The sequence below is a fragment of the Caretta caretta genome, chromosome 3 (assembly GCF_965140235.1).
Source record: "Caretta caretta isolate rCarCar2 chromosome 3, rCarCar1.hap1, whole genome shotgun sequence".
Classification (NCBI taxonomy): domain Eukaryota; kingdom Metazoa; phylum Chordata; order Testudines; family Cheloniidae; genus Caretta; species Caretta caretta.
Genome location: NC_134208.1, coordinates 105,770,126 through 105,794,182, shown reverse-complemented (window position 1 = coordinate 105,794,182; position 24,057 = coordinate 105,770,126). Strand labels below are relative to the sequence as shown.

General features: G+C 44.4%; 1 protein-coding gene across 3 annotated transcripts in view; it reads left to right on the top strand.

The window, feature by feature from the left end:
* The first annotated feature begins 380 nt into the window (after window positions 1-380).
* The window catches only part of IFNGR1 (interferon gamma receptor 1), a 35,651-nt gene continuing 11,974 nt past the window's right edge, over window positions 381-24,057 (top strand). The window contains exon 1 of one of the 3 annotated variants that reach the window (XM_048844427.2): window positions 381-456. Coding sequence is in view for 2 of the 3 variants with exons in the window: in XM_048844424.2 (XP_048700381.2) it covers window positions 1,376-1,460 (85 nt within the window). In the remaining variant the exon portion in view is untranslated. Of the gene's footprint in view, window positions 457-1,166; window positions 1,461-15,923; window positions 15,943-24,057 lie in introns of those variants that run through there. The other 2 variants (XM_048844424.2, XM_048844426.2) reach the window with 2 other exon arrangements.

The following is a 24,057-nucleotide window of genomic DNA, read 5'->3' as shown; positions in this document are numbered from 1 at the left end:
TGTGCCTTCTTTTTTTTACTGGAATTGAGAGGCTCCTGTCACGTACACTGAGTTCTCCTTCTGTGTCTGTTACTGAGAAGCATTCCCAGACCTCGTTCTTTTCATGCATACCAGGTTCTTCTTTTCTTTACAGCTCCCTGTGATTGCCTTCTCAGGGCAGATTACATCAGACACAACTGGCTCCTCCCTTTGGGTTCTTTTCGCCTTGAAGTTCCTCTCTGCCCAGTCCCGCAAACACTCCCTTGTTCTCACTGCCTTATCTCCCACACACACTCCCTTGTTCACAGGCTCCCTGATCATGTGATGGAATGTTACAAAGCTCTGAGGTTATACACATGGTAACTGAAAAGGTTACAAAGCCCTGGCTGGGATGATTTAGTTGGAGTTGAGCAGGGGGGTTGGACTAGATTGGGCTGGGCAATAATTTTCGCAGGGGTGGCCACTCCACGAACTTTGGTAAGTCGTCACAGGCCACACATTTCTACTATATTAATGGAAAGGGTGCAGGGCCTGGGAGGGAGTTTGGTGCCGGAGGGAGCTCCAGGCTGAGTCCGAGGATTGGGGTGCAGGAGCGGGGTGTGGGGTCTGGGAGGGAGTTTGGGTGCAGGAGTGGGGTCTGAGCTGGGGCAGGGTGTTGGGAAGGGGGTGCGAGGTGCAGGCTCTGGCTGGGAGGTGCTTATCACAGGTGGCTCCCAGCGGGCGGCGCAGCGCAGCAGCGCTCAGGCAGGCTGCCTGCATGCCATGGCCCCATGCCACTCCCGGAAGCAGCTGTGGCTGGCAAGTCTCTTGTGTGTCCCGGGGGGCGCATCGGGTCTCCGTGCGCTGCCTATGCCTGCAAGCACCGCCCCAGAAACTGGCCAGTGGGAGCTGTGAAGACGGTGCTGAGGGTGAGGGCAGCACCTGAAGCTGCACCCTCTCCCCCGGCACGCAGAGACGTGTTAGCAGCAGCCGGGGTCTCTGCCAACCCTCCCCTGCTCTGGTTCTGTGGCTGGGTGGGTGAGACAGACGCACGCATGTTGCACGTCCGGGGCTGCCGGGCTGTTTGCGTCGAAGGAGAGCACCCGTGACACGCGCTGGGCTGCGGGCAGCTGAGGGTTAACCGGGCGGGAGGGCGGGGTGTTGTTTTCCAGCGTGTACTGGGGGGCCGGGCCGGGCCGGCGCAGAGCCCTCCCCGCACTGCGGCAACGCGGCGCGCGGAGACGGGCCCGGCAGCGCAGAGTCAGTCCGGCCGCCCAGCCCCGTCCAGTCACGTGACTAGAACCGGGCGCGGCGGTCGCCCCCTTCCTCGCGACTCGGAGGCTGGCGCCTGAGCTGCGCTCGAGCCCGTCTCCCGCTCGCGCCTTCGGCCGGTGCGGCCCGCGCGCCCCGAACCAGGATGCGGCCGGCGGCCCCGCTTCTCTTCCTGCTCCTCATGCTGCTGCCCCGGAGCGGGGCCAGCTCCGGGGAGCTCCCGGAAACAGGTACCGACGGGGCGAGGAGGGGCGGCGGCGGCGGCAAAGGGGAGGGGCGGCAGTAACTCGCCGGCCCTGAGAGTTCAAATATCACATCAGACTCTTTTCTTCTCCCCTTCCCCCAATAAGATGGGTAGGAAACCATGGTATTTAAAAAATTCTGCCTCTGCTCCCCGGATTCGGAGCCTGAAGAGGGCACTGGGCTCTGATTTCAATCTTTTTCCCTAGCCACAAGCAGCTAGAAATGCACCCTTTGCTCTGTAAAGGGGTAATGGGATTCTCATGTAATCCCTGGACTCCGGCGTCTGGGGCTTTAAACAACCGCAGTGCCCTGGTGTGAGGGAGGGTTGTTGACATGAGGAGGGGAAAGGGGAAATAGTAGCAAGGAAATAGTGGAAGGCTGCTATGCTGGGGGAGGTGGTTGGGCCGGAGAGGGATATTTTTTGGCAATAGGGTTGTGGAGTGATGGGATGGGGGCTGAGGTTGAGGTGGAATCTGGGGTAAGAGAGGGGTCTCTGAGTGGTCATGGTGGGTTTTAGGACAGGATGAGAGGCTCTGTATTGCAGATGTAATGAAGACAAGGTTTTGGCCCTGTTGGGTTTGTTAGGTCGCAGAAGGTGTGTTGGGGTGTGTGTGTGTGTCTGAGTTTGAGGATGTGGAGGGTATAGCATGTTTATTTCCTGCTTTTGTTCCAACCTCTTTATCCCTATTCCTCATCTCCCACGTGATTGTTTTGGTTTTGTTTACATTTCCTGCCTACAAAGAATGCCTTGGATAGCATCATAGCACTAAGCTTTAGGATTTTTTTTAAAATAACTTGTCTCCAGATGGCTTCCTTTTTAGGAACAATATCTGGCTGCAGTATGATCGGGAACAGCAGCAACTGTGGGCAGAGCCGTCCCGTCCATAGGCCAGACGAGGGCAAGCGCCCCAGGCCCCGCGCTTCAGGATGCGGGGTCCAGGGTGGCCTGGGAGGTTAGCGGGGGTCTGGTGCCGGCAGCAGCGAGCAACCTGGACCCGCTCTGCCGCGCTGGCTCCTGGCATCGCTCGGGGAGGGGGCGGAAGCCAGAAAGAGGCAGGGCAGAGGCTTGGGGGGGAAGGGGGGCCAGGGCCGGGGGGGGGGTTGTCCCAGGTCTCACATTCCCCTGCAGACGGCCCTAACTGTGAGTGTTGCCAGAAGCCAAAAAAAAAATGTCCTGGTTGAGACTTGTCTACTTGAGAACATTGTATAATTTACATTTTAACAGGTTTTAAGAATAATTATTATGTGCTAGTAGAGATCAGAAAACACTTTTCTTTAAAAATGATTCATGTAAGTGTGGTTCAGATCTGGCAGAAAATCTTGAAGTGGTTTTGAAACCTGTCTAGTTTTAACTGCTTAAATTATGTTTAAATCATTGCAGTTGCACCTAGTATTAAAGAATAGTTAGATCAGGCCTTGTATATTATCCTTCCCATGAAAGGGTCTAAACATTGTGGCATATATGCAGGGATGAGATTTGGAGGGGGGAAAGGTAGTGATACTCTTCCAGACTCTGCCCACCTACCTGACACACTATTAATAGTCGATTGTGTAGATGTTGATCACACATGCTCTCTGGGTTCCGCTTCCCCAAAGCGTGGTCTGAAAACATACACTGACTCTGCTGATCTCAATATATTTTTGCAATAACATATCAGCTGTGCATAGGTATGACATCAAAGGCCTAAGTTATCAGTGCCAACAACCAAACTAATTTCCAGTTAGCACAGAATGAGTTGTAATGGGCTTCAGTTGCAAGAAGTTTAGGGACATATAAATCAAACTTGCCATGATGCTGGACTGGAGTAGGTGACCCACTAGAATTGCCTTCCAAAACAAATGATTCCAAAATGTAATCTAGTTACTATTTTTGTGTGCCCTCAATGCCAAATTCGTGTTTCTCAGTTGTCAATCAATTTAGAATCCCCTTAATGTGACTTATGCCGTACATACAATAAAAATGCTGAATTGAGAAGGTGAAATTCTAGAAAATATTGAGCATACATTTCATGCATCCAATGAAGTGAGCTGTAGTTCATGAAAGCTTACGCTCAAATAAATTTGTTAATCTCTAAGGTGCCACAAGTACTCCTTTTCTTTTTGAGCATACACTATAATCCTATAAAAGGACATGCACTACATTATCTTAATTTCCTTTTATTTCTGATGTTTAATATGAAAGTTAAACCATATTTTAAAAATAAAGAAGTTAATCATCCTTTTTAAGGTTCCTGCACTAATTTTCTTAAATGTCTCATTTTGGATCAGTGCATCAACACTTATTTTGCTGAGCTCTTGATCACTCAGATCTAGAGAGCATTAATTAAATACTCTCAGCTGCACTTGGTTAAATATTTGCATTGGATTTAGAAAGGGTAGTGAGTAGAAAAAGTGTACTTTTTCATGGTTCTCCTGAAAGAGGGAAAGGTGACATTTAAAATTCCATTGGATTTTCAGCATCATTTGGAAAGTTTGATTTAGACTCATTGCTATTGGTTACAGCATGTGTTGGGGAAGCACTATATTTGGAATATATATGGAATATTAAGGTATACTAGGTTACTTCTGAGTACTCCAAGAACACACTTCATTGACAAATTATCCTTTCCACTCAAAAATTGGTCAAAAGCAGAGCAAAGTAACCTTACCTGTACAGTATTCTGTGTATATAAAGTACACTGTAAACAATAAAACCCAGCTCCATTTGGAATAGGAATATCTTTCTGTACACTTTTAAGTTTGAAGGATAAAGTTTTGTAGTATTTGAGAACATGTCACATAGTCAAATCTAATTTGCATTTGTCCTTAACATACATGGAAAAGAATTCTTTGAAACAGAGATGCACTGCTTACACAGCCACAGAATCAGTGCGGGGAGTTGTCTGTCTTCCTCCCCCCAGTCTTTCATAATGGTTGCAGTTCAGACACAAACTTCATTGGAGCAACCTATACATCCCTGGAGGGCAGGGATAGGATACAGAGGGACCTAGACAAATTGGAGGATTGGGCCAAAAGAAATCTGATGAGGTTCAATAAGGATAAATGCAGGGTCCTGCACTTAGGACAGAAGAACCCAATGCACAGCTACAGACTAGGGACCGAATGGCTAGGCAGCAGTTCTGCGGAAAAGGACCTAGGGGTGACAGTGGACGAGAAGCTGGATATGAGTCAGCAGTGTGCCCTTGTTGCCAAGAAGGCCAATGGCATTTTGGGATGTATAAGTAGGGGCATAGCGAGCAGATCGAGGGACATGATTGTTCCCCTCTATTCGACATTGGTGAGGCCTCATCTGGAGTACTGTGTCCAGTTTTGGGCCCCACACTACAAGAAGGATGTGGATAAATTGGAGAGAGTCCAGCGAAGGGCAATAAAAATGATTAGGGGTCTGGAACACATGACTTATGAGGAGAGGCTGAGGGAACTGGGATTGTTTAGTCTGCAGAAGAGAAGAATGAGGGGGGATTTGATAGCTGCTTTCAACTACCTGAGAGGTGGTTCCAGAGAGGATGGTTCTAGACTATTCTCAGTGGTAGAAGAGGACAGGACAAGGAGCAATGGTCTCAAGTTGCAGTGGGGGAGGTTTAGGTTGGATATTAGGAAAAACTTTTTCACTAGGAGGGTGGTGAAACACTGGAATGTGTTACCTAGGGAGGTGGTAGAATCTCCTTCCTTAGAAGTTTTTAAGGTCAGGCTTGACAAAGCCCTGGCTGGGATGATTTAATTGGGGATTGGTCCTGCTTTGAGCAGGGGGTTGGACTAGATGACCTCCTGAGGTCCCTTCCAACCCTGATATTCTATGATTCTATGATCTGCTACTATGTAAATAAAGCCAAAGAACAAATGACAGTAATGAAACAATAGTTTCAGAGTGGCATCCAGGTTTTACCCCTGAAATATTCCTGCTTATTTTCATTTTGTTCCTTTCTGCTTGTAAATGTTTGTGTGTGTAAAAACAGGTTCTTCCAGTCTTCTCAATATTAATACTTCAATTAAACGTATTATTTAAGATGATTTAATAACATCTTAATGGGTACGTATGTATGCTAAATGGCAGCTTTTTCAAGGCTGGTTCAGAAAGGCAAGATGGGATTTATATAATTCCAAGTGATAGAAGCATTTAATCAATTGCATTTAACTGTCACATACTTCACCTGCCCTCAGCCTGCTAATCTGTTTCCTAAACTGCTTCTAACGTTCCAAACTTCTGAGCTTCTTAAAAGGCATGTTTAATGTGACATACAGACGAATGCAGATAAAATTTTTATACTATATCTTTTATTCTGTTTGTATCTTACATGTATATTTATGGGGATTGAAAATGTACCTGACTACTAGCCCCAGGACTATCACTAGCCAGTATGACAAATACAGTACTTGTACAACAGTGGTCACCTACCTGTAGATCACAATCAACTGGTCGATCGCGGAGCCTCTGCCAGTCGATCGCAATCTCCATCCGCTAAAAGTCCGGCGGCTCAGCCTGCCCTGGCCCTGCATCGCTCCCAGAAGCAGCTGGCACGTCCCGGTGTGGGGTGGGGAAGAGAGTCTCTGCATGCCACTCCTGCCTGCAGGCACTGCCCCTGTAGTTCCCATTGGCCGGGAATGGGGAACTGTGGCCAGTGGGAGCTGTGGGGGCGGTGCCTGCAGGGAGGGACAGCGCGAGGAGCCATATGAGGCACTCACCCTCAGGGGCCACAGGAAGTCCTTGCTGGCAGCTTCTGGGAGCAGCGCTGGGCCATGAGCGGGGCGGGGAGCTTGGCTGCCGGTGGGTGCAGAGCACCCACTAATTTTTCCCTGTGGATGCTCCAGCCCCGGAGCACCCACAGAGTCGGTGCCTATGCGCAGGGCTGAGGCAGGCAGGGAGCCTGCCTTAACCCCACTGCGCCACTGCCTGGGAGCCACCCAAGGTAAACACTGCCCAGTGGGAGCCTGCACCCCTCCTGCACCCCAGCCCTGAGCCCCCTCCTGGAGACAGCTCCCTGAACCCCCACCCAGAGCCAGTGCCACTGACCCCCTTCTGCACCCCAACCCCATTTGTAAATGTTTATGGCCTGTCGTGACCCAGTAAAGGGTATGGGGGTGGACACCTTGGGGTGGGTTTGGTTGAATCCTGTCCTCTGGGGGGGGTTGGGTCCTGCCCAGCACTGACCCCACAGTTGCAGCTCCTGTGCTGTGGGACAGGCTGGGCTTGGCTCTCCTGGCCAGTGGTATAGCCAGCTGGAGAAAACAGTGGGAGCAGAGATAAAAAAAGGCGCCACCCACTAGTACTCACCCGGCGGCGCTCCGGGTCTTCGGCGGTGAGTCAGGTGGTGCTCCGGGACTTCAGCAGCACTTCGGCGTTGGGTCCTTCACTCGCTACGGTCTTTGGCAGCATTGCAGTGGTGTGGGGGTGTCCTTCAGTGCCGTTGAAGACCGGAGTGAGTGAAGGACCCGATGCCGAAGTGCTACTGAAGACCCGGAGCGCTGCCTGATCCACCACCGAAGACCCGGAGCGCCGCCGGGTGAGTAAAAATTAAAAAGGTGCCAAAGAATTTAAAAGGCGCCACTTCTGCTCGGTGGGGGAGCGGCTGCTGCCCCGCTCCACGCCTAGCTACGCTACTGCTCCTGGCGTTGGAACCTCCGGGGTTGCAGCACTGCTCAGCTTTGGCCCCGTCCCTTTGCCTGAATTAAATTTGTGAGTGGAGTTCTGACCTGGCTCATAGGGTTGCCGTGCCATTCACTCAAATTTGGCCTACCCAGACTCCTGTCATGATGATGGCTGGGCCAAACTGGAGTGGCATTGGGACTCCATAAGTTGCAGTGCCTAGAGCAGAGAGGTGAGCCCTATTGGACAGTAGCCACAGGAGCTGCCACATAACCCTTTGAAGCATTCTGGCGACCCAATTTTGGGCCCCGACCCACAGGTTGAAAAACACTGCTCTACCTGTTTCGATAGGATAAGAAGCAGGAGAGAGAACAAATCTCTTCCATTCACCCATCAGATGTACAGGCTGAAGAAACAAGACACCTAGTAGCACGGGGACTACGCTAACTTAGTGTTTTTTAAACACAATTGAGTATTCATTATGTAGATTTGAACACTTAACTGAACTGTGTTTAAACTAAGTTAGTTTCATCCTCTTGCTACTGGTGTCTTATTCCACTTTGTCTTCAAACAAAATTCTTAAAATTATGGTGGCATCCAAAAAGATCATAGTGGCTTGTTACAGGCAGACAATTTTAGCTGTTGCTTTGCCTCTAAGGATGTCTGGGACAGAAAACTTGAATTCCTAGCTTTGGATGTTTTTGACGTATCCTTCAAAACATTTTCTCTCTTAACAGTGTTAGAGATAAGGGACAGATCCCCTAGCTTCTCCTTTCCTTCATTCATCAAAGACCGCCCTCACCCATATTTCAGTCTGGTTTTGAATGTCTCATAGACTAATAGATATTAAGGTCAGAAGGGACCATTATGATCATCTAGTCTGACCTCCTGCACAATGCAGGCCACAGAATCTCACCCATCCGCTCCTGCAATAAACCTCTCACCTATGTCTGAGCTATTGAAGTCCTCAAATCATGGTTTAAAGACTTCAAGGTGCAGAGAATCCTCCAGCAAGTGACCTGTGCCCCATGCTACAGAGGAAGGCGAAAAACTCCCAGGGCTTCTTCCAATCTGCCCTGGAGGAAAATTCCTTCCCGACCCCAAATATGGCGATCAGCTGAACCCTGAGCATGTGGGCAAGATTCACCAGCTAGATACCCAGGAAAGAATTCTCTGTAGTAACTCAGATCCCACCCCATCTAACATCCCATCACAGGCCATTGGGCCTATTTACCATGAATAGTTAGAGATCAATTAATTGCCAAAATCATGTTATCCCATCATACCATCTCCTCCATAAACTTATCAAGTTTAATCTTGAAGCCAGATAGGTCTTTTGCCCCCACTGCTTCCCTTGGAAGGCTATTCCAGAACTTCACACCTCTGCTGGTTAGAAACCTTCGTCTAATTTCAAGTCTAAACTTCCCGATGGCCAGTTTATATCCGTTTGTTCTTGTGTCCACATTGGTACTGAGCTTAAATAATTCCTCTCCCTCTCTGGTATTTGTCCTTCTAATATATTTATAGAGAGCAATCATATCTCCCCTCAGCCTTCTTTTGCTTAGACTAAACAAGCCAAGCTCCTTGAGTTGCCTTTCATAAGACAGGATTCCATTCCTCGGATCATCCTAGTAGCCCTTCTCTGTACCTGTTCCAGTTTGAATTCATCCTTCTTAAACATGGGAGACCAGAACTGCACACAGTATTTGAGGTGAGGTCTCACCAGTGCCTTGTATAACGGTACTAAGACCTCCTTATCTCTACTGGAAATACCTCGCCTGATGCATCCCAAGACCGCATTAGTTTTTTTCACGGCCACATCACATTTGGTCGCTCATAGGCATCCTGTGGTCAACCAATACTCCAAGGTCCTTCTCCTCCGCTGTTACTTCTAATTGATGTGTCCCCAGCTTATAACTAAAATTCTTGTTATTAATCCCTAAATGCATGACCTTACACTTCTCACTATTAAATTTCATCCTATTACTATTACTCCAATTTACAAGGTCATCCAGATCCTCCTGTATGGTATCCTGGTCCTTCTCTAAATTGGCAATACCTCCCAGCTTTGTGTCATCCGCAAACTTTATCAGCACACTCCCACTTTTTATGCCAAGGTCAGTAATAAAAAGTTTAAATAAAATTGGTCCCAAAACCGATCCCTGAGGAACTCCACTGGTAACCTCCCTCCAGCTTGACAGTTCGCCGCTGTAGTCTCCCCTTTAACCAATTCCTTATCCACCTTTCAATTTTCATATTGATCCCCATCTTTTCCAATTTAACTAATAATTCCCCAGGTGGCACCGTATCAAACGCCTTACTGAAATCTAGGTAAATTAGATCCACTACGTTTCCTTTGTCTAAAAAAAATCTGTTACTTTCTCAAAGAAGGAGATCAGGTTGGTTTGGCACGATCTGCCTTTTGTAAAACCATGAGGTATTTTCTCCCATTTACCATTGACCTCAATGTCCTTAACGACTTTCTCCTTCAAAATTTTTTCCAAGACCTTGTATACTACAGATGTCAAACTAACAGGCCTCTAATTACCCGGATCACTTTTTTTCCCTTTCTTAAAAATAGGAACTATGTTAGCAATTCTCCAGTCATACGGTACAACCCCTGAGTTTACAGGTTCATTAAAAATTCTTGCTAATGGGCGTGCAATTTCGTGTGCCAATTCCTTTAATATTCGTGGATGAAGATTATCTGGGCCCCCCGATTTAGTCTCATTAAGCTGTTCGAGTTTCTTTGTTTTCTTCTTATTTATATGGCTATAGAACCTTTTACTATTGGTTTTAATTTGCAAGGTCCAACTCTACTTGACTTTTAGCCTCTCTCACTTTATCCCTACATGTTCTGACCTCAATAAGGTAGCTTTCCTTGCTGATCCGTCCCATCTTCCACTCCCTGTGTGCTTTCTGCTTTTTCTTAATCACCTCTCTGAGATGCTTGCTCATCCAGCGTGGTCTACAACTCCTGCCTATGAATTTTTTCCCCTTTCTAGGGATGCAGGCTTCCAAAAGCTTCTGCAGCTTTGACTTGAAGTAATCCCAGGCCTCCTCTGCCTTTAGATCCATAAGTTCTTCAGTCCAATCCACTTCTAACTAATTTCCTTAATTTTTGAAAGTCAGCCCTTTTGAAATCAAAAACCCTAGTCGCAGATTTATTTTTGTTTATCCTTCTGTTCAGTTTGAACTGAATTAGCTCATGATCACTTGAATCAAGGTTGTCCCCTACAACCATTTCTTCTATGAGGTCCTCACTATTCACCAAAAGCAAATCTAAAATGACATCCCCTCTTGTCAGTTCAGCAACTACTTGGTGAAGGAATCCATCAGCTATCACATCTAGGAAAATCTGAGCCCTATTATTATTACTAGCACTTGTCCTCCAGTCTATATCTGGGAAGTTAGTCTCCCGTGATCACGCAGTTTCCATTAGTATTTACCTCATTAAAAATATTAAAGAGGGCTCTATCCATATCAGACCCCGGTGGTCTATAGCACACCCCAAGCACTATCACAGAGGAGGCTCTAGCAGTTTTCTTCCCCAATATGATTTTTGCCCAGACAGACTCTGTCTTATCCATTCCATCGCTTCTTATTTCTTTACATTCTACCTCATCATTGAGATACAATGCTACTCCACCACCTTTACCTTTATTTCTGTCTTTCCTAAACAGCACTTACCCTTCAATACCTGTAGTCCAGTCATGACTACTATTCCACCATGTTTCTGTTATCCCTGTAACACCAGGTTTCACTTCCTGCACCAGTAGCTCTAGTTCCTCCATTTTGTTACCTAGGCTTCTCACACTGGTGTACAAACATCTTAATTTTTGCTGTTTGCCTCTCTCACTTTCTTTACCCGATTAGGCCTGGACATTCTACAATCAGTATGACCTATTAGACTGGTATCCACACTGCCCTTCCTCCTTATGTCCATTCTCCTACCCACGGCTGTATCCTTTCTTACTTTGTTTTCTTCCCTCTCAGTGCTAAAGTCTGGCATGGAGATTACCTGGACATTTTCCCCAAATTCCTAGTTTAAAGCTCTCTTAATCAGTTGTGCCAGCCTCCATCCTAGAAGTCTATTTCCTTGCCTTCTCAGATGAAGTCCATCCCGAGAGAACAGTCCTCTGTCCATGAATGCCTCTCAGTGGCCATACATCCCAAAGCCCTCCTTATAGCACCACTACCTGAGCCATCTGTTGATAGTCATAATCTTGTCACACCTTTGTTGCCCTTCTCTCGGAACAGGCAGAATCCCACTGAAGATCACTTGAGCCTTGATTTCCTTAAGTGTCTTCCCCAGCCTGGCATAGTCTCCCTTGATACGTTCCAATGAGAATCTACCAGTATCGTTTATTCCCACATGAAGGATGATCAGTGGATTCTTTCCTGCTCCCTTTAGATCCTCTTCAACCTCAGCTCCACATCCTATATCTTAGCACCTGGAAGACAGCACACCCTTCTATCCTCTGGATCAGCTCTGGTTACAGGCCTGTCCCTCCTTCTCAGTAAGGAGTCCCCCATCACGTAGACTTGCCTTTTCCTGGTGACGATGCGATTCTCTGGTCTATCCCCTGTTCCCTCTGGCTGCAGGTTCTTTCTGTTCCTATTCTCCCTTGTTGTCCTCTTCAACCCATCCTGTATCCTCCTGGGGTTCATATTTGGTGTAGTGTCCATTGACTCTTCCCTGTTTCCTATAGGACTAGCCACTCTTCTCTTCTTCCTTGCCCTTCCACCTTCAGTGACCACCTGCTGAGTCCCTCCTTCATTTTCCAACTCTGCAAACCTGTTCTTGAGCTCTATTTCTCCTTCACTAGCCTGTCTTTTTCTCTGCTTGGTTCTCTTAGTCACATGCTTCCACTGTCCATGTTCTTCACCCAGCAGTCTCCCCTCAGAGTTCTTCAGTCCTGCTTCCTTCTGCAAGTCTGAGCTTTTCCCTTCAGCCGCCTCATGTGTTTGCTCCATAATCCGCTCGAACCCCCTTCTAAACTCAACCAGACTTTCCATCTCCAATCCTCGGATCTTTTCTTCCACCAGCTCTATCAGACGGCATGTCATGCAAACGAAACTCTTTCCAGGTCCCCCCCTCCAGGATCATGTACATACTGCAGCTTCCACATCCAGTCATCTTCATTGTGTCTTCCGCTACATGGGTCACTCCCACTGCTGCCTCTGTATCTGTCATAGCCTTCCCACCTAAATCCTGTTAATCTGGGAAACACAAACCACACCAAAACACCAGCACCCACAGCAAAAACAAACCCCAAACAAGCGCCGCAATACAAACTCCCGTTTCAAACTCCCTGTTTACAGCTCCGTTTGCTGGCTCCTGTGCCGCTGCAGCTGTCTGCATGTCTCATGTTAGCCTCTTTTTTTAAACTGTTCTCATCTTAAAAGGTACCATTCCTAGATGCAGTCATATCAGCTAGGAGAGAGAGGACAATTGGTTGCCCATTCGTTCCACTTTTTCAGTCTCAGCATTTGGGGCTAAAAGGGAGACTTCTTAGCAAAGGATCTGTGCAGAGCTCTCATCTGGGGTTTGCTTCAAGTGTTATCAAAACTATACTGATACTTGGGCTTCTGCAGATACAGCTTTTGGGTATTAGACCAGGGCCTCATGTAAACTTGCCACAGAATTTGCATGAGAGATAATCAACAGATTCTAAGTTACTATTTAAAAAAAAAAAGTACATTTCTAGGTTTTATAACTTCAACCTATATCATTGGGGCATTAGCTCTGAAATTTCATGAGAACCTGAATGCCAAAATTAACTACTTCACTGCTAGTAATCTAAGCAGAAATATCCAGTTTATCCATCATTTACTAGATGTAGTTATGACTATTGGATTGAAGAACAGGTGACTTTTAACAGTTGCTGAGGTTGGAGTCTGAAGGGTGAAATCATGGCTCCATTAAAGACAATGGCAAAACTTCTTCCTTTGACTCCACTGGGACAGGCTTTTAAACCAACTTCAGGACCCCAGTTCATTGCCTCTAATCCCACCAATATAGGGTGGGAAGAAATGCATCGCCTCCCTGTTCCCTCACCCCTTAAACGCCTACCTGAGGCCAAAGTCCCAAACTATCTCCCATACTTTCCCTAGTCCCAAAAGTTCCCTACCTAGCTGCCATAATCTCCTGTTTCCTCCTGACAACTTTTACAATGCAGTTATATGTTGTCAATATAAAAGTCTCCAGAAGGTTATACATTAGATCCAATTCATTTTATGCTGTACTAAAGTTTTAATGTCAATACAGAACAGTGTATTGATTGCATTCATTTTTGTATTAAAATATCTTCCCTATCATTTTTTAATTACTTGAAACTGCCACAGAATTTCCAGTGACATAAACCAGGGATTTTGCTGCAGAATTTAGGTTGCTTGCTACACAGTTAAATAGCCTTTGTTTCTTGTCTCTGGAGTCACGGAAACTTAATAGATTTGTCTGCTCGTCACGCCACATATTTTTTCTTTTTTTATTGGGACAAATGCTGTTTTGTCTACTTTCAGGGAATCTGAGTAGGTCTGCCTTGCTGTTGACTTCTGTGGCCTAATTCATATGTGCCTTAATTAGACTAGTACAGCAGGGTGGATTTGAGTAAAATCAAATTGATTTAAATCACTAGTCAGGTAGACTCTATTTAATCATGGATTGCTACATAAAAGTGCATTCTTGTTGGTTGTTATGACCGTAATACGTATTTTTTCACAAATCACAGATAGATGTAGGTTTCGTTTTTAGAAGGTACACATTATACGTTTTTTAAGTGATTTATTTTGAAACCTTTTCAGATTAGTTTTACAGCTATATCAGAAAATGAATGATTGTTTGGTTATTTCATTTACCAAAGGTAATTGAAGCAGATATTTATGAAGTCATTGGGAGGTGAACTATCTGCAATTCAACAAGTTAATCATTAATATTTGGAGGATTTTCTTGCCATGCTGTATTAGGAGGAGACCATCACCAGACAGACATTTAAATTGTTTTATTTAACTAAAACAACAACGTTATGTATTCTGGATTTTTTTCTTCAACAGCAAACACATAATATTTTAACAAAACAGGCATGTGAATTTTTGAATTTAGTAAAACGTTCAAGTTCTTTAAAAACAGGTTTGTTTTTGTTTTGTTTTTAACTAAAATAGTTAAATGAATTTTTAAAAAAAAAAAAATTAAATTGACTATCTCAGCCAGATCAATATGAGAAACTTAAAATATTGGCTTCTGCAGTTAACTCAGTCGTCTTCACCTTCATTTTCCTGTTTGTTCATAATCTGGAAAAGAAAAACATGCTTTCCTGCTTTTTCAGGTCTCAAACTATTTCTCAGCTTGGAATGAATTAGTCCAAAGGAAGAGAATATTCTTTCTACACAAGCAGAAGAAACTACTGCTGTTAAAAGTGAGATGATCACTTCACCTCTGAATCCAAGTGCTTAAGTGACTTCCACCAGTTCACTGGTGTGACTTTCTTTAAAACATCATCAGCAAACATATATTTCTTGAATGGCTCACCCTTAGCTCTGCAGTTTATTATAGTTGGCATTATGGAGTGGTGATTGCTGGAGGTCCATGTCATAGCCAACTCCTCTTCTTCAGCAGTTAAAGTTTGACACTGGTACCAAGTATTGAGAATATTTGCAAGAAAATGAGCTGTAGATAGTGCTTGTCCCATTTGTTTTATTAATGCTTGTAATTTAACTGTGTTGTTGCATATTTCTCTTTTTAAGATCTCACTAAGTTCCTTCCAAATTTCAACAGCATCAGCAATAAAACAGCTATTTCCCAGCATTTTGTTCAAGCCTACAGAAATAGACTTCAGGGTACTCAGCATGTCTTCAACATTTCTCTTAAGCCCAGTGTTGAGAACTTTGGCTGTGACAGTGCCATCTATTTTTTTTTATGATTTTGTTCACAAACTGTCATCCAATTAAGCCAGTTCTTGATACAGTGCTTAAAACAGTCCATTACTGGGTTCTATTGCACGTCTTGTGGAAGAGTTAGCTTGGTTCCTCCCACCTTTTTCAGAGCAGCTGCTGCAAAGTGGTTGTTACAGAAGTATTTTGCAATTTCAACAACATTAGCCTTTATTTCTGGAACACTGAAGTCTTTGGCTAGGAGGTGCAGCAAATGAGCACTTCAACCGTATGTTAGCTTGGGACTCTCCAGTTTCTTCTAAATAATTTCTTCTCATCTTGGATACATTTGCAGCATTGTCTGTGACTAAGCTGCATACTAGACATTTGAATTTTTTTTCAGTATGTTATAGCTCTTACTTATAGCTACTTCTTGTAAGTATTCTGCTGTGTGTGCATTTCGGATATATCAATTGTTTCTGTAAGGAAGACACTCCCTTCTTCTGTTGTCACATAAGCACATACAACAGGATTATTTTACATTGCTCCACCCATCAAGACTCAGACTTAACAATTTCACCCTCTGGACCTCTTGCACACTGCTCAATTTCTCTTTCATACACTTTATCCAGCAATTTACCTGCAACATCTGCTCTGTTGGGGGGACTGTATCCTGGTTTTAATGACTGAACCATGTTAATGAAATTTGGGTTCTCAATCATATGGAAAAGAGAGTTTGTTGCATAAGCAAACCGGGCAATTTTTTCATCAATTACCCTTTTTTGTAATCTGCTGGTTCTTATCACAAATTTATCTGTGGTTGTTTCTGGATGATGGAGGTTTTTTTTTTCTTTTTGCTACAGGTGATATACTGTGGCTATGGTGACATACATGATGTGACTGAAACACTATCATTGGCAGATAACTGAAACTATAGAAAATGATGGTGATCTTGAAGGTGGATAGTCTTCAGAATCCTGTATGTTGAGGATGGATTCTCCTAAACAAAATAAGTCAGTGCAGTTATTTAATTATTATTATCATACTGCTCATTTAGTATTACTCATTGCATTCACTGATACTCAGTACTACGTTAAAGGTGAAATTGTAAAAGGAAGATCTGCCTATTTCAGCTATTTATTTTTTTATCACAACTGCATCTAAAACGATAGTACCATAGAGTAACAGCTATATTTTTTGCTTAAATATGAGAATTCAAGTATAGTCCAGAAGGAAGACAGGCAGTCCTTAAGAAAGAAGTATGAAATAAAAAAAGTTTACCAACCTGAAGATCCTGCATGTTCAGACATGTTCCTTTCATGGTCTTCAACGCAGCTTTCTCCTGAGAAGGAACACTTCTCCTGATGTTTCATTCGGGCAAGTAGCCCTTGCATTTCTTTGTTGCACTGTTTGCATTTTGCATGCATGCCTGTCTTACCCATAGGTAGAGGAACTTCATTAAAATATTCCCAAACTGGGTCTCTCTTACTGCCTGCTGCCATTATAGGTTTTCCCTTCTAGTGGAAGAATGGTATGGTAGATCTCAAATCAATGAAGGCTACACTCAGAAAGACCTCAAGACTTCTGGAATATGAACAGTTTCACTTTTGTTTCTGTTGCCTGTCCCTCCCTTCTCACATTTATTTCCAGACTTCTTTTCCTTGTCCAGATCTATTCCGCCCCCAACAATCTTCTATTCATTGAACTTTCTGAAACTTTGCACTTTCAGAGAGAGGTAAGGATTGACTCTGTGTACACAAATTTGCAGAGGGACAATAGGGTTGAGGTCTGTTATTTCTCACCTCTGTATATTATTTATTTTAAAACATTTTTGCTGTTAACAAGTATGTTATCTCTGGAGACACACCTCCACATTTTTGAGAACTGCAAAACTAAGCATCTCTGATGGTATCTTCTAGACTGATCACTGAGTCCCATTGGGTAGATAGATTATTTAGATTAATCTTTCTATACAGAAGCCCCTTGAACCCCAGAAGATTGGGTCCCTAATCCATGAACTATTGCAGGGGTCCCCAAAGCGGTGCCTGCGGACACAGTTGTGCCTGCCGGGGTAGTTGTGTGCGCCCGCAGGACACCGCACTGCCGAAACGCCGCTGCCAAGTGCGGACACCGTAGAACCGCCCGCCGAAATGCCGTCGAAAAGCGTTGCCATTTTTCAGCGGCATTTCAGCAGGAGCGCTTCTTGTCGCTTCCGCATTTCGGCGGCACCCACCACAGTCTTCTGGGAGTAGGAGTATGCTATTCCCACAGAAAGGTTGGGGACCAGTGAACTATTGGAACTCATTTAGAAAACTTTTCTTAAACATTACATGAATATATTGTCTCATAGTATAGAATTAGAATTTATAATCCCTATTCCATAATGAGATATCTTTGAGTTTTAATTAAAATACATTGTAGCTATCTTTAGATAGGTTTTTCCCCCTCAAAAAGCATTTTATCAAAAAATCCTATTTAAATTAAAAATTTAAAAAAAAATTAAAAATTGATTTTTATCCACCCTGTAGTACGGACACCTGTCCTTCAGTTAGATAAGTTTTAGTTTTACTTGTACTTAACATTGTAAAGATGGGAGTCTGGAAGGAGGAGAGAATTGGACAGGAATGAGATAGGATTTTAGACCTGTGGAAGTGCCTGTTTGTAAGCATTTGAATTGTTAACGTTAAGGCTAAGAAAATAGTTCTGAGAAGTCAAGAAATTCCATGGTAAATTGGATCATGTTGTATATTTACACGGGGTATGTTGTACGCCCCAGTTTACTGCTGAATTTCCTGACTTCTTTATGCTTGACTTCTCACGGTTAAATATGATTTTGCATCACAAATGTTGTTGTACTTTGTGTGCATTTTATTTAGATTTAAGGTATTAATTGGAGACTTATGTTTTGAGCAACCACTGTGTCTGTAACCAATATTGATTGGTGTCCCAGAATTGTGGCTAGACCAGCAGAGCAGGATGGGATATTGTAGAATGGAGAGATGTTTAATTATGTATTTTGTTTGTTTTTATATACCCCCAATGTACTAGTCCAAGACCATGATACATTCTCTGTAATGTGTAGCAATAATATTCTTGAAGAATGTGACTAATGATCATTTGGAAACTGCTACTTTTTAAGTATCATGATAGCTGGCATGCATGGTGAAACTTACTGTTAAAATTGTATGTGTTCTAATTGAGAAGGCCTTTGTTATAGTCCCTTTGGTTTTGTAGTCTTTGTTGGGCTGGGGGGATCCCAAATATCATCTTGAAGTGTTACCTTCAGATGAGATGGATAATGTGGGTGCGAGGGGTGGCTGGAGGTGGGAGGAGAGACAGAATCAATGAGGAGTTGAGCTGGTGAACTGGAACTGGCTGGGCAAGGAGACAGGCTGGGATAATGAGCTGAATGAATAGACTGGGACGGGTCAAGTGAGGAAAATGGGACTGGGATGAAGAACTAGGGGTGAGGAAGATGCACGACTATGCAAGTTGGAGGGGTCAAAGTTGAGGGAAATTCACAGATGAGTCTGTCAGGGTGGGCAAACTTCTTGGCCCAAGAGCTACATTTGGGTATGGAAATTGTATGACGGGCCATGAATACTCATGAAATTGGGGGTTGGGGTGTGGGCTGCGGCTGGGGGTGTGGCTGTGGAGTGGGGCCAGAAATGAGGAGTTCAGGGTGCGGGAGGGGGCTCTGGGCTGGGGCAGGGGGGTTGGGATGTGTGGGGGAGTGAGGGCTCCAGGCTGGGGGTGTGGGCTCTGGAGTGGGGATGGGGATGAGGGGTTGGGGTGCAGGAGGGTTCTCTGGGCTGGGACCAAGGGGTTTGGAGGGCGGGAGGGGGATCTGGGCTGGGGTAGGGGGTTGGGGCATGGCGGGGGGAGGCAGGCTCCTGGTGGCGCTTATCTCAAGCAGTTCCCGGAAGCTGCGGCATGTCCCCCCTCCGGCTCCTACGTGGCAACGTGGCCAGGCAGCTCATACACTGCCCCGTCCGCAGGCATTGTACCTGCAGCTCCTGTTGACCACAGTTCCCGGCCAATGGGAGCTGCGTGGGCCGCACTTGGGGCGGGGGCAGCGTGCAGAGCCCCTTTGCTGCCCTTAAGCATAGGAGCCAGACGGGGGACATGCTGTTGCTTCCAGGAGCTGCGCGGAGTCACGGCACGCACAGAGGGGGGCAAGCCCCGCACCCCACTCCACGGCTGGAGCAATGAAGGGGGGCCAAACCCTGGACTCCACGCCCTGGTGGGAGCTCGAGGCCAGATTAAAATGTCTGAAGGACCGGATGTGGCCCCTGGGCCGAAGTTTGTCCACCTCTGGTCTATGCCCACTACAATACACTCTCCTTGAGAGCCTGGAATGGAATCCATGATCCCTGAGTCTCACTATTCCTCTGCAGTTGTCAGCAAATAGCAGGTTTCACAGATAGTAAAGTGTCTCATTCCCTTCTAGTGCTGGTCCCCATAGAAGAGGACAGCCTAGTACTGCTATTAGGTACTCCATTAGTTCAGGTGGCAGAAGTCTCTACAATGGACCTATATGTTCTACCCATGCTGATGTCTCCCATGCAGGTGTCAGTGTAAAGTCTGCACTCCAATGTTAGGAAATGCCAGAATTAAAGATTACTTGCACAATCTTAATTCACCCTCCCTTGTGCATATAATAATATGTGATGATATAATTGAAGACTCATTTTTTCCCACAAGAGCCCTGCCTCGTTCAATGCACAAGATAGACACACTCTGGAGTGAACGTGTTCTTTAGTGAAAGTGACTGTAGGACCCCTTCTTCATTTGTTTCAGAAGTTGGAAGGTGGTGTGTAGTTAATGAGGTAGGGAACTGCAGGTAGAGAAAGGATGGTCTCATGGTTAAGCCAATTGAATGCTACCCTGAAGAATTGGATTCTATCCCTGCCTCAGAATTCTTGTATGATGCTGGGCAAGTCACCTAAACCAAACTTTGCACAGGCGGTCATTAATTGTGTGTACCTCATTTTCTGGATGCCTGACGTTAGGCCCTGGGGTCTAATGTGCGGAGCATTCAGTAGCTGCAGTTGTAGCTAATCTGAGTAGTGCTGTGAACATATAAAATGCTATATAATCCTAAGCATTCAGAAAATCTGTTTCTAGGTGTCTTAACTTGGACACCTAAAATTAATGGATACTTTTGATCTTAATCTTTCCGTGTCTCAATTCCCTATCTGCAAAATAGGAATAACACCTCTTCATTTCACAGGGGTGTCTAAATTAATTCATGAATGTTTATGAAACAACCAGATACCATAGTGACAAGCACCATAGAAAGCCTATGAGGGAACTAAAAATTCTGCGTTCAGAACAGAGTTCAAACAATGGATGTGAACAAGGGGGGGAACACATTGAAGAATATGGAGAAACAACACATTGAATAGTTGCTCATTAAGTGAGCACAATCCCTCCTGTGCACTTAGTGAGGCAGGGGGGTTGTGGAAAAAATAGTATATGATCATGTAATTAAAGACTATACATGTGCAAGGGGGCTGAATTAAGGTTCCACAGGCAGCCATAATTCTGGCATTGCCTAACTTTTCAGTGCTTGATTTTGCAACCTTAATATTTGTATGTAGTTTTATTTGTGTAATAGTATGTTAATGTGCATTTATATTCTGCATGGCTTATTGCACCAAGTATTGTATTTAGTGTTAGACATTTTAGAATAGATAAATACTTTGACACTTTTTTTTCTTGTGGTTGAGAATCTGCTGCTCTTTCCAATAACTGAAATGTCACATTGCATGTGTTAGAGAATGTCTAAACCACTTTCAAACCTTGCATATTGCACATATTAAATCTTTGTGGTCTCATTCTTAAGATGAGGGAAATGTTTTTTTACTTTCCCTTATTAGTATAATACGAAGCAAAGTCTAGACTCTCTTAATGTACAGCCTCAAGTCTATCTGCTATGTTCTGTAAACAAAAATATAATCTGGCAAAGGTCAGGTTTGAGTTATGATCTATTACCTACATTAAAATAAGATTGCAAATTCAAACATTTAAAAGGTAGGAAATGCCAGAAGTAAAATTTCGTATTCAAACTTAATTTGGCGCCCTTGTGTACATGTATTATGATGATCTCTAACTACATGATCACAAACAGGTTTTTACCACGTGACCCTTGCCTTAATCAGTGCACAGGATGGGTGGTGGTTAGTTAGAGGAAACTATCCAGTGTTCTTCTTAGGCTTAAGGTTTGGCCTCATGCTCTATTTATTGAAAAGCATCCAAGTGCTATGCTGGATACAGAATTATTAATTTCTAATGCCTAATTATTAATTAGCTTTCTATGGTATTAATTATAATAGTAGGAAGGTCTTATGAAAGTATCTTCACAACTCCTCTAAGATAAGAATCATAGAATATCAGGGTTGGAAGGGACCTCAGGAGGTCATCTAGTCCAACCCTCTGCTCAAAGCAGGACCAATCCCCAACTAAATCATCCCAACCAGGGCTTTGTCAAGCCTGACCTTAAAAACCTCTAAGGAAGGAGATTCCACCACCTCCCTAGGTAACCCATTCCAGTGCTTCACCACCCTCCTAGTGAAAAAGTTTTTCCTAATATCCAACCTAAACCTCCCCCACTTCAACTTGAGACCATTACTCCTCGTTCTGTCATCTGGTACTACTGAGAACAGTCGAAATCCATCCTCTTTGAAACCCCCTTTCTGGTAGTTGAAAGCAGCTATCAAATCCCCCCTCATTCTTCTCTTCTGCAGACTAAATAATCCCAGTTCCCTCAGCCTCTCCTCATAAGTCATGTGCTCCAGCCCCCTAATCATTTTTGTTGCCCTTCGCTGGACTCTTTCCAATTTTTCCATATCCTTGTATTGTGGGGCCCAAAACTGGACACAGTACTCCAGATGAAGCCTCACCAATGCTGAATAGAGGGGAATGATCACATCCCTTGGTCTGCTGGCAATGCTCCTACTTATACAGCTCAAAATGCCGTTAGCCTTCATGGCAACAAGGGCACACTGTTGACTCATATCCAGCTTCTCGTTCACTGTAACCCCTAGGTCCTTTTCTGCATAACTGTTGCCTAGCCACTTGGTCCCTAGTCTGTAGCAGTGCATGGGATTCTTCCGTCCTAAGTGCAGCACTCTGCACTTGTCCTTGTTGAACCTCATCAGATTTCTTTTGGCCCAATCCTCTTATTTGTCTAGGTCCCTCTGTATCCTGTTCCTACCTTCCAGCATATCTACCACTCCTCCCAGTTTAGTGTCATCTGCAAACTTCTGAGGGTGTGATCCACACCATCCTCCAGATCGTTAATGAAGATATTGAACAAACCTGGCCCCAGGACTGACCCTTGGAGCACTCTGCTTGATACCAGCTTCCAGCTAGACATGGAACCATTGATCACTACCAATTGAGCCTGATGGTTTAGCCAGCTTTCTATCCACCTATAGTCCATTCATCCAGCCCATACTTCTTTAACTCGCTGGCAAGAATACTGTGGGAGACCGTATCAAAAGCTTTGCTAAAGTCCAGAAATAAATGAGTTCTCCTCATTTTACAGATAAGGAACCTTGGCTATAATTTGAAGTATTCACTAATTATGGTTGCTTCCATGTTTGGATACCTAACTTGAGAACTAAGGATCCATTTTTAGAGTATTCTGCATTTTTAATAATTGTATATGTTCAAAGCAATGTACAGACACTAACCAACTGCTGCCAATACCCCTGTGAAATAGATGGGTAAATATTATACCCATTTTTAAACACAAGGAGACTAAAACAGATAATGACTCGTGCAAAGCCACAGAGTGAGTCAATGGTATAACCAGGAAGCCCAGGACTTCCCAACTCCACATCTTGCTCCTAGAGGTGCTTAGCAGCTGCAGTTCCCATTGACTTTACTTGTAGTTGAGTGCTCAGCAACTCTGAAAACAAGGTCTCATGTCTCAAGTTGGGTACCCAGAAAATGAGGAATACAATGTGAAAATCTTCATTTAAGTGACTTACCCACCATCACATATGCAGTCTATAGCAGATATATGAATGGAACCCAGTTCTCCTGGGTGGCATTCAGTTGCCTTTGAAGGCAGTCCTTTCTCTTTCTGCAGTCCCCTAACTCCTCCTCACTCTCTCAACACCTTGTAGTTCTACAATGGATGAATCGGATGTCCTACAGACAGCTGCATTCACTACACAAGCCTGATTCACTTGCTGAACGCTTTCCAGGCCTTCTAGGTATCTAGCATGGACACCTACCTCTTGAGCTAAAGCGACACGTGGTATCAGTAGTATGCTGTCATCTTATATGAACCAGCTACTAGAGGGTGATGGTACACATAGTTTGTCAGAGCTTACATGACTACTTGCCAGATTGCAGAAATACGTTGGAAATGAGAAATCCTGGGTTGTACTCTTAACTCGGGTGGAGGGGGGGTATATAGGCTTGTGATGATAGACAGCACAGCCAGCTACATAGTTTGCATATTCTGAAAAGCAGTGTGACTAAGTGGAAATGCTATGAGACACGCATTCTGGTCCTAGTTCTGCCTTTAATACCTTTAATAATAAAATGTGTGAAAAGCAAGGCTCCCTTAATTTAGGATTTATCACCCTATTCAGGGAGCATGTCCAATGCTTTTGCTGTGATGTAGGGATCCCTATAGGCTGGACTATGTTGGAGATTAAACTTTGGAGATTTTAGGAGGAAGTAAACCTCTAACAAGCTCCACTGAGTATGTGCAAATAGCATTTTTCAAAGACTTATAACTCTGCTGAAGCTGGGTAGATTTTCATGATTAATGTAAACAAACTGAAGGAGAGGCACTCTTTAACAGTTTTTGAGTTGTAGTAATGATAGATGTTACTTCTCAACCAACAGAGGCTATAAACACTTCAAATAGATGTGATTTTTTTTCCCCCCAAGTTGGTGTCCCTCTTTAAAGGTAAGGGAGGAGGACATCAAAAAGCATATAATTTTTTGATCACTTGGGGCCAATATGCTTTTGGACAGGTCAGTGCCTTTCTTTCTTTGCTTATGTTCTGGCTATCTGTTTCAGGTGAACAGCGATACTTCTAAGAGAAACTCTTTACATCCTCTATCTTGTAATCGTTTAAGTGTCTAAGCATGGACAGAGC